Source organism: Mesocricetus auratus, unplaced genomic scaffold, assembly GCF_017639785.1.
Source record: "Mesocricetus auratus isolate SY011 unplaced genomic scaffold, BCM_Maur_2.0 Super-Scaffold_100022, whole genome shotgun sequence".
Classification (NCBI taxonomy): Eukaryota; Metazoa; Chordata; class Mammalia; order Rodentia; family Cricetidae; genus Mesocricetus; species Mesocricetus auratus.
The window spans coordinates 17,300,348-17,311,804 of NW_024429203.1; the positions used below are offsets into that span (position 1 = coordinate 17,300,348).

Genomic DNA, 11,457 nt, shown 5'->3' on the forward strand with positions numbered 1-11,457 from the left:
ATGCAACCAATGAAGCAAATGGCCACAGGAAGTAATTCTTCAGTGACTGAGTTCATTCTTATGGGATTGACAGTTCAACCAGAGCTCCAGTTGCCCCTGTTTGTCCTCTTCTTGTTAAACTACATAGCCACTGTATTGGGAAACCTGAGCTTAATGAATCTCATTTGCCTAAATTCACATCTTCACACTCCCATGTACTTTTTCATCTTCAATCTGTCTTGCATTGATTTTTGTTATTCATTTGTTTGTACCCCAAAAATGCTGATGAGTTTTGCTTCAGAGAGGAACACCATCTCCTTTACAGGATGCATGAGTCAGCTTTTTTTCTTCTGCTTTTTTGTCAACTCTGAGTGTTACGTGTTGACAGCCATGGCCTATGATCGGTATGTGGCCATCTGTCAGCCCCTCCAGTACACAACTGTCATGTCACCTAAGATCTGCTATCTGCTGATGTTTGCTTCTTACTTGATGGGATTTTCTGGGGCCATGGTTCACACAGGGTTTATGATCAGGCTCAACTTTTGTGATTCTAACATCATCAACCACTACATGTGTGACATCTTCCCTCTCCTTCAGCTCTCCTGCAGCAGTACCTACGTCAATGAACTTGTGAGTTCTGCTGTGGTTGGAACAATCATCATTTTATCTAGCCTCATTATCGTAGTCTCATATGCTATGATCCTTTTCAATATCATTCATATGTCATCTGGTAAGGGTTGGTCTAAAGCCTTGGGCACTTGTGGGTCTCACATCATAACTGTTAGTCTCTTCTATGGATCTGGGCTGCTTGCTTATGTCAAGCCATCATCTGCTAAGACTGTGGGGCAGGGAAAAATTTTCTCAGTGTTTTACACTCTTGTGGTCCCCATGATGAATCCTCTCATTTACAGTCTCCGGAACAAAGATGTTAAAGTTGCTGTGAAGAAAACCTTGAAGAGAATCACACGCTGAGTGAACAGTGATGCTTCCTTAACCCTCGCTCACTGCTCTTCCAGTCCTTTTCTCTCCATTGTCTTTCTCATTACATTTCTTCTGCTTTCTTCTCATCTCTCTAGAGTCTGGAGAAGATTTCTACTGTAATCCCTTATCTTGCCACTATGAGATGTCGCTCTGGTGTCTATTATCCCCAGCTGAGTTGTTTTCATCTTCATTATGGCTCTAAGACGTTGGTCATTGCCTATTCAGATGAAGACCCTCTTCATTTATGTTTCTGTCCCTTCTATTCAAAGAAATTCATGGAATGTGTTCTTTATGTCCTACTTCTTTCTTTCTTCCATTTCTGAAACAATTTTGGTTTTCTTTGCTTGCTTCCTGACACAACAGGGATTTTTATTAACTAAATTAGATTAGATAAGAGAGGACAAATATGTAGATACAGTATAGCTTTCAAATTTTCAAGACTCTCCGAGGCACTTCAAACATGTTTTCTTCTTTTAAACTTCTAGGTTTGCATTTATAATGAAACTCTGTACTATATTTAAATGACATGTGATTCTCACAAGTCTCTGAGGATGTTGCCAGCCTAGTCCCTCTAATAGACTCCCACAATACACAGATAATCTGATATTTGGTTTTGAATGAAACTGAAATGTCACTGTCTATCTCTGTTATATGTATTGGTTTGTGACTGTTTTTAAAATGACAGAGTCACTTTCAGCCTATAAAACACAGAAAAACTTATTCCCTCTTCTGTGTATATATGATGGAAGCTGTTATGTTTAGATAGTCTATTCACTTTCTCTGAAAACAAAACCAAAGCTGGCCTTAAGGTTTCTGAATAAAGTGCATCCATGTTTTTGTTTGTGGTTGATTCTCAGGGCCATAAATAAATTTCATAGGTATATTGTTTTTTATATGTATCTGTTATCTGTATTAGGAAAGTATTATATGACTTTTTAAGGCAAGTAACTTATGAATTAGACTAGATTCACACCCATTGTGTATTTTCTGAAGGAAGGCAAGTTGAAATAACTGTGGAAAAAAGAGACAAGATTTTCTAGAGTGTTGTTTCACAGTGATTTCAGATGTTGGGATTTTATCAGAAAATCGACTCAGCCATGATACCAATAATAGAGATAATGCAAACGTTTGAGATCATGTTAAAAAACTACACAGGTTCCTACAGAAACCTCACATTAAAGTGGCACAGTCATAGGCAACATAGTAATAAATATTTTCTTCTTTTATGGCTAGTTATCCTTTTCATAAGATGTTGAGACTGAGGAGACTGAGTAAGTTTTTCTGATGACTCATGTTCAGTTAGTTAAATATATATCTGAGGAGACTGCTGTATGTCCCATATTCATTTGTAGAGAAAAAAATGACTTAGTCAGAACACAGATAGACTAAGTAATTGTATTGCATACCATTTACTTTTGTTTGTGTCCACAAGATCTGAATTAGTTCAGAACAGGTGGTCCTCCATGTACATAAGACTTTTTCTGGTGACACAAGAATAAACATCCAGTTATTCTACTTAGGGTACCAACAACAGATCCAAGAAACAACTGACCACATGTCAAGCCTGGGGAAATAATGAGTTTGTTCAAGTTACTCACAGGGTCTGACAAGAATATGGAGACTCAGATGTAGTTGCATCACTGATAAGCCCTAGCCATCATGCTCAATGACTTACTGAAGTCCCATCATTGAGAAGCATTTGATAGTATGCAGTCTGCTTTTCTTCAGGGACCATTTACTTGTAACATATTCTTGAGGCAGAGCTTTGTAAAAATTGTGAGCATACTGAATATCAGCAACCTCACACTTCCCAACAGGAAAGACTTTCAGTTCTGAGGCAATAGTTTATAAAACAGCGGTTATTTTCTGCTTGGAATAAAATAGATCTTTAAACTGTGCTTCTTTTATTTATGCAGATCATGATACTTGAAAAGTCATAAAACAGGCTGAGAAATCATTATACCAGTTAAATCTTTCAATCAATCTTTATAAATCTATTGGTACTAGAGTTAAATTTTTATTTATAACATTATATGATTATCAAATGTATTTAAAGTTGACTTTTCCCAGATAGTCTATATTTTTATTATTTTCTTTATTCTTGGCTGCATGTGGATAATCATATTTGTGAAAAATCATTTGAAATCTACTCATGTACACATGTTTCAGTAGGATTTTAATGTTTCCTAAGGACATAGTGTTGGGTGTGTAAAACCCAATACTATTTGTACTTAACTATAGAGTAAGTGTTGAGTCATAAATTCAATATACAAAGAGTCCTCTGCTTATTATTTTCCAGTCAGCAGTTTAGCCTGGCTTGTTTTTTTAAAGAAAATAGGCACATACATTTATTTATTTATTTGTTTGTTTATATATTTCATCTGCATGAGTGTGTTGTGTTCATATGAATGTGTGCACATACACAGTGTGCACAAACATGTCTGTGCATGTGTCCGTGAATGCCTGAGATTTTCTCTATCATTTATTCATGAGTTAAGATCTTTCAGGTGATTTCATAGCTCACCAATATCACTAGTCTAGTTAACCAGCTTGCTCAAGGATACACTGTCTCTTCCTTCTGAGTGCTTCAGTCATAGGCAGCTCAAGATGCCCACCTATGGACATTGTTATGTGGATTCTCAGATTGATCTCCAGTTCTCAATCTGACATGGCAAGTGTTTTAGTGCTTTCTTCATTCAGATGTTATCTCAGAATAAAAGGATTACTTTAAATATTTAATTGCTTTTGTAGATGCAGGAACATGAAATGGTTTAGTATAAGAAGACTGAGCTGGAGGAGAGATGCAGCGGGAGAGCAATGAAAGAGATATCTTGACAGACGGAGTCATTATGGGGTTAGGGGGAAACCTGGTGCTAGAGAAATTTTCAGGAGTCCACAAGGATTATTCTTGTTAAAGATCCTAGCAATAGTGCAGAGGCTGTCAGAACAGGCCTCCCACTTTTATTGGATTAGTGGCTGCCCTGGATTTGAGTTGAACAGAGGATTGAAGGATCATATGAGCAAGGTGGAGGGTCAAGATCATGACTGGGAAAACCACAGAGACAGCTGACCTGAGCTAGCGAGAGCTTACGAACTCTGGACTAACAGCTGGGGAACCTGCATGTGATTGAACTAGATCCTCTGAATGTGGGTTATTTGGCTTGATCTGTTGTGTGCAGGGGCATGGCAGTGGCACCAGTACCTATCCTGGGTTCCTGAACTGGCTTTTTGGAGTCCATTCCTTATTGTGGGATACGTTGCTCACATTGATACAGTGGGGAGGGGCTTGCTCCTGCTTCAACTTGATATACCAGACTTTGTTGACTCCCCAAGGAAGACATTGCCCCTCTGAGGATTGGTCAGTGTGGGGTAAAGAGGGGCGGCAGGAGAAGGGAAGGAAGAGGGAATTGGAGGTGGTATATAAAATGAAAAATAAAATTTTTAAATAAGGCAAAATACCACAGATAACATAGTGGTAAAATAATGTTAAAGCTTATTTGGCAATTACTGACTGGTTGTGGTATATAAGTGTCAAAAAATTGTACAAAATCTGCATATATCTTATCTATTTTGTATCACAGTTTCTTCATACTTATATCTGGAATTTCTACATGTATATATCTTGGAAAACTCTGTTCCTAAACTTGGTATTAGTATATTACAATCATATTAAGTCACTTTTGGGATAACAGTAATAAAAATTACTTTGTATAACAAAGAATACGTACTTTCAAACTAAATGGCACTCTCTCTGGGTTGAGCTGTCAAAGAAAACATGAAGTTAGACATCTCAGAAGATTAACATATTGGAGCTCATTGAGTGGTGTCTGTTTACCCACATCATTGACCATATCACTCAAATGATTTTAAGCATTGCTGGATTCTTTTATTGAGGTTCACTCAGCATTAACACATCTGTGAAAAGTTTGGGGTACTTCTCTCTGCAGATATCACCTCTTCTCTTTCAGGATTAGACATCAGCACCCAATTTTTAAAAAAAACTATCACATGCATCTCAGATGAAGGAGTTGATCCCAGGCCACTTGGATATGATGGCATAGTTGGAATTTCAAGCTAATTATCCTGGCAGATGACAACCTAGAAAGGGCCCTGGTGAGGTCAAAACTGAGAGCATCTGGCTTACAAGACTAAAGGGGGTCATGGCTGTTTCCGGAATAAGAATGGAATGACATGGCACTCCTTGCTTTAATATAACAGATAAGACAGAGTCTTTCCACAGCTTGACAGCAGTCACAGATAGAGGGGAACAAAATACTGGGAGGTTGCTGGTGGAATCTGTTCTTCCAGGTGGCTGGGAAGGTGCTCAGCTTTAAGCACTGCCCCTGCAGTGAATGAAGGCCAGACTAAGAAACGTTGACCACTCCCTTGAATGAGTTTAAGGTAGACATGCTTCAATGGAGTTGCACAGTTGTAGATGAAGACATGCTTCAGTGGAGTTTAGCTACATGATTATACATATCAATATCATGGCTTAACATCTCCTTACCCTAAATGGTTCATCCAAAAGAGATAAAGGAAGGAAAGTACTCCACCCAATTACAACCTGATAAAGCAATTAATTGATTTGGGTTACTTAAGTAATATTGGAAATTCAGGTGCAACTGTGTCACCTTAAACCTACATCAGCATGAACAGTGATTTACCAAAGCGGCTTCCGTAGTGCTCCCTGTCCAACTTTCAGGCAAGTCTTACCAAAGAGTTTCTCTTCTTTGAGAAACTATTTATGATTTTTATCGTCTTAGAAGGGAACTTGTAAGTTCTGTGATCTCCACTGAGTCTTAAAATACTGTCTCCTTTCTTGAGGAAATAATGTTTCAATTCAAAAGAAATAACTACAGAAAGTTGAAATATCCTTGTTAGTACACAGATACATCATGCTTGCTCTAAGTGTAACCTTAGTGATGAGGTCTTCTTTCCTGTCATTTAAAATAACACTTCTGCAGGCATGTTGCCTGATGCTAGTGGTCCAACCATGATTCAGTTGAACCAATAGTTGAACCAATGCTCTGTGAAACTTAGCTGTTGTCATAACTGGGCCCATTTTTGGATAACATCTGTATCTTCTAAGTTGGAGCAGGGGCAGAGATTTTATTTTAATTAATGTATAATGAATTATACCACTGCTCTCTTTTTCCCCCTTTCTCCAACTTCTCCCTGATTCTCCTGATTATCAATTCTTTCTCAAATTTATGGCCATTTTTATTTTACATACAAGCTTTCTCATACAAGCTCTCTCTTTCTCTCTATGTATATGTATAAACACATATGTGTGTGGGTCTTGTAACTGAGTGCATATATATATATATATATATATATATATATATATATATCCTGCTGGGTCTGTTTAGTGTTGCTTGTATGAATGTTTTCAGGGTACAATAGTGGTATTTAATAATAGGTTAGGCAATTCATCCCTAGTGAAGAGTATTTCTCTCACTATCAGCATTTCTTTTTCTAATTGTGTGGCCTTGTGAGATTAGCCCCATCCACAGTAGCATGCCTATTTTTGTGGGTTTTTTGGGGGGAAGGGTGTTCAGGCCTTACTAAGAGATAAATATTGTTGGAGTATCATGGGTGTGTCATTTCTAGAAGACACAATATCTCCCAAGAGCTTTACTTGTTTTCTGGCAAATAATCCTCAGTTCCTCAAGTCTTGGGTGCAGTAGTTGTGTTTTAGGTTTGTAAATTGGAACTGAGAACCAAAATCAATTGTTCGCTGCATTTTGGTCAGTTGCAGTTTTCTTTAATAGTCTTCATTTGTTGCACAGAGAAACTTATGAGTGATAAAAGCTATGCATATTTGTGGGTACAAGGGTAAGTAATTAGTTAAGAAGTACACTGATTTTGTAAAGTGGTGGTATTAAGTTTTCCTTTAATATCCATGGCCTCACTAGCTCTGGGTATTGGCTAGGTTTCCAGAATCAGACATGATTTTCTTCCTATGGAGTTGACATTAGTCAGCTGCTGGTTACTTCCTAGATATGAGGTGTCACTTTTCACCTTTAGGAATATCTTGCCATGTTAGCCATTGTTATGGTTCATAAATCACACTGTTGGGTATTACTATTATTTGTTTACTTCTTTCAAAACTCAAATAGCACCTGTTAGTACTATGGAAGCTGGTCCTTAGGGTAAGTGTACAGGTCAAGTCCTGATCTATTCTTCTAAGTGTTGTGCCTTTAGTGCACAGTGTCTTCAGCAATGGTTAGTTAATGTCAACTTCTGGGAGGCAACCAAGGGCAACAACTATATCTTATATAGTTTTGGGAGTCTATTGGACTCCCTTTATCAACAACTAAAAATGGGTTTCCTTATGCCTTATAGGAATACTTTTATTAGATAGTCTCTGGCTCTTTGGGGAGCATTGTCAGCAAAAAAGGGATACTATGTATGTGTATGTATACACATAGGTTTATATGTATTATATGTGAGCTGTTTTTAATTGGAGATTCCCAATTTTGAAAAAATATATATATATATTACCATTTTCACAGTTATTATTTTTGAAATCCCTGTTTCTGTCTGATTTGATTACTACTAATAATTATTTTTAACAAACAAAAAATACGGAACATCTCTGGGCTTACTTGTGTTTTATAGATTATGAAAGCTAGAAAATTAGTGTATTCCCTTTCTGCTATTTTCCCTTAATTGAAAAGAGATTATTTTATTATACAATATATCTTGGTTACAGTTTCTCCTCTCTCTACTGCTCTCAATTTCTCCCCATCTCCCTTTCCATCTGGATCCACTCCCTGTCTCCAATTACAATGTAATAGACTTCTAAAGGCTATCAACAAAATACAACAACAAAAACAAACCATATTAAAGTTGAACAAGGTAAACTAATAGAAGGAAAGGAGCCCAAGAGAAGTAATAAAACTCAGAGACCCCCTCATTCTTGAATTCAAGAGTCCTATAAAATTACTAAACTGGAAGCTGCATAATGTATATTCACAGGACTTAGTGTAGACCTGTGTAGACCCTGTGCTTGGTACTTCAGACTCTATGAGTTCATAGGAGCTTTGCTCAGTTGATTGAGAGGGCCTTGTTTTTCTGGTGTTCTCCATCTCCTCTGGCTTTTACACTGTATCTGCCTCCTCTTCCACTGGGTTCTCTAAGCTCTGAGGGGAGGGATTTGATGGAGACATTCCATTTAGATCTTGTGTTTCAAGGTCTCTTACATTTTATGTGTAATGCCTGACTGTCGATCTGTTTGTTCCCATCTGATATGGTAGGAAGCTTCTGTGATGACTGAATAAGGCACTGATCTATGAGTATAGAAGAATATCAGTAGAGTCATTTGTCATTTTTTGCTACATTTCCCCCAATAGTATTTGGGTTTTCTTTACATCTCTGTCTATCTAGTCTCTAGTTCTTGATCAGTAAGCAGTGTTGCCTCTCGGTAAATGGGCTTTAAGTAAGTCAGACAACAGTTGGTTATGTTCATAAGCTTTGTACCAATGCTGCCCTAGCATATTTTTCAGGCAGGATAGCAGTGTAGATCTAAGGTTTATGGCAGGGTTGGTGCATATGTTTCTCTTTTGGCAGGCTTCAAAGTACCTCTGTTATCAAAAAAATTAGAACATGGGAGCACAGATTTCATATAAGCATCAGCTCAACCACTCCATGTACAATGAGGTGTTTGGTTGTTCTCTTCAGCAATGGGGTATTACTGACAGTTGTGAAGAGCAACCAATTGTTTTGACAACAACCTGGGTTGCTTGTGGATTTCCATGGGACCCCTTTGGCCAATAACTCAATTTGATATAACTCTGTCTCAGTAGATTTTTTTCTGAGGAGAAAACTTCCTGAAAGAAACATCATTAGAGCAGGCACTAAGATCACTGATAAGCAGGACCTTATGAAACTGAAATCCTTTGTAAGGTAAAGGAAAACAGCATTCAGATGAAGCGGCAGTTCACAGGATAGGAAAATATTTTTACCAACTACACATCTGACAGAGGGCTGATGTCCAAACTATCTGAAGATTTCGATAAATTAGATATCAAATATCAAATAATTCATGTGAAAGTTCATGTGGTCAAGAATATGAATAAAGGGAACGCTCATCCATTGCTGGTGGGAGTGCAAAATTATATATCCACTAAAAAATTCAGTTTGATGGTTGTTCGCAAAGTTAGCAATCAATCTACTTCAAGATCCAGCCATACGACTCTTGGGCATATACCTAAAATATCCTATCACAAGGATGCTTTCTCACCTATGTTCATTCCTGCTGACTCCATAGCAGATGTCCCTCAACAGAAGATTACATAAAGAAAATGTGGTGCATTTATACAATGGAATATTACTTGGGTGTTTAAAAAATGACATCATGAAATTTCCACATGAATGGATAAAAATTTATCTTGGGTGAGGTAAACTAGCCCCAGCAAGACAAATATGGTATACATTAACTTATATGAGTATATTAATCCTTAAGTAAATGACAACCAAGCTACAATAAGCAGAGTGAAAAAGGTTATGTATACAATAAGGGACTGTTGGGGGTACCGCATAGATCTCCCAGGGAGGTGGGAATATTCTTTATAGGTTGGGAGCAGAGGAGCTGCAACAAGATAATCAGGTAGATGGGAAAGGGGATGTGGAGAGAGACAACTAGAATTGAGGAGCATATGAGTGGTTGTGTAGAAAGCTAGTGCAGTGGAAACTTGCTAAAATATAGGACAACAATCCTAATGAATTCTTCAAATGATAAGGGAAATGGAGTCCAAAATTATCATTTCTTTACAGAAAATAAAATTTTCAGTGTCTATTCTTTTAATATGAGAAGGTTTAGACTCACTTGACATGCTAATGAAAATAGACTCAACGGTGATACTCCAGCCCCTGTTTTTGAGATATTACCCCCATACAAACAAAACCATATGATAAAACAAGGACTAAGTATTTTTAAATTTGTCACATAAGAATGGAAAACTTGGATTGTAATAAACATAATATTTTTCAACAATTAATATGTGTAGACAGTCATAAAAATGTAAATAATTTCTAAATAATGGAAAAGAATAAGACATTCAGGGATGGGAAATATACATGGAGTCTGGATCCTGTATGGTGTTGTATTGACTTTATAATTTTTATTTTTTATTTTTTGCTGATGAGCAAACAGCAGCTGCTGAGAGACATTGGATTATGGAAACTGCTAAATTAAACCAACCTATATGTATATTTTTAAAAATGTGTTAACTTTAAAATGTATTATGTTGGCTGAAAAGCTATACCTTTATTTCCACAGGAAATGAGAGCTATGAATTCATTCTGGATTTATATGGATCAAGTTTGATCATGGAAGATCCCCTGAAATCCAGACAACAGACATAAAGAAATAAACCTAGAACTACAAGACATGTGACATATATTTTACCTGCTCAAACATAAAACAAAAAGGCATCTTTCACTGACTTGTGTATAATGCATAGTCTATACTTTTATTAATGTAGATGTGCATGTTACCTTAAAAAGGTTATGTATTTTCCAAACAAGGGGACCAAACACCAATAAAAACTGATGGCCCAATATCTAGAACAGCTTGAACGCTGCTGGCTGAGTTGATACAGCCTCACAAAATACTCCAACCAAAACCTAACAATTATCCTGATTTTCTCAAGGTTCCCCCAAAGATACCAGTGCTCACAAACAACGGGAAGCAGACTACAGAATAATGCCCACACTCCCAAGAAATGGATGGGATTTGCACAGGTTTTGGTTATTCAGTGGAGGATGAATGTTAGTCATTGTTTAGGGGGGTTGATTATAAGTTGTTACTGGATATTAGTGTAACGAACGCAGAACAGAAATGTTAAATTGAAATTTCTCTTTTTAAAGGAAAATAATTTAATTTCTGTTTATGTGTAGATTAATATTAAAACCGCCACTCTGTGATGTACTGATAAATACTGTTGAACATTAATTCTAGTAATGTTTTTAGGTAAGTTTAAGTTATAAGTGTTTACTTTAAAATATATTAAACATATCAATTTTGGCTAGAAATGAACCAAGATACATGTCCTTTCATAAGTATGAATAGAAATTATGAAGTTATGTTTTCTTAAAATTTTATGTGCATAAATATATGTTGAACAATAGAAGACAACTAAACTGTAGTGAAGCAAAATTCCATTCCAACTTTATATATTTTTAAAGTAGATATGCCTAAGCACAAATTACCAGATTCCCTGCCTGATATATGTATAACTCAGCACTGAGGTGCCCATCAATTGATGCCTGTATAAAGGTAATGAGACATCATATATTATGTAGGTTTAATTACTTAAGTAATAAACAGCATTGCAAATATTTTACTTGTGTGAAAATGGATGGAACTGGAGATCATCATGCTAAGCAAAATATGCCAATCATATAAGATAGGTGTTATGTTTTCTTTTTATGTGAGATCTACAGAGAAATATAAAGGGATATGAGTGGGAAATGGGTATTATTAAGGTTGTA

General features: G+C 36.6%; 1 protein-coding gene across 1 annotated transcript; it reads left to right on the top strand.

Annotated features, from left to right (window-relative positions):
* On the top strand, nt 1-951 carry LOC101838207 (olfactory receptor 143-like). The gene has a single exon (XM_013112877.1). The coding sequence runs from the start codon at nt 1-3 to the stop codon at nt 949-951; it is 951 nt and encodes a 316-aa protein (XP_012968331.1).
* Nucleotides 952-11,457: the final 10,506 nt, after the last annotated feature.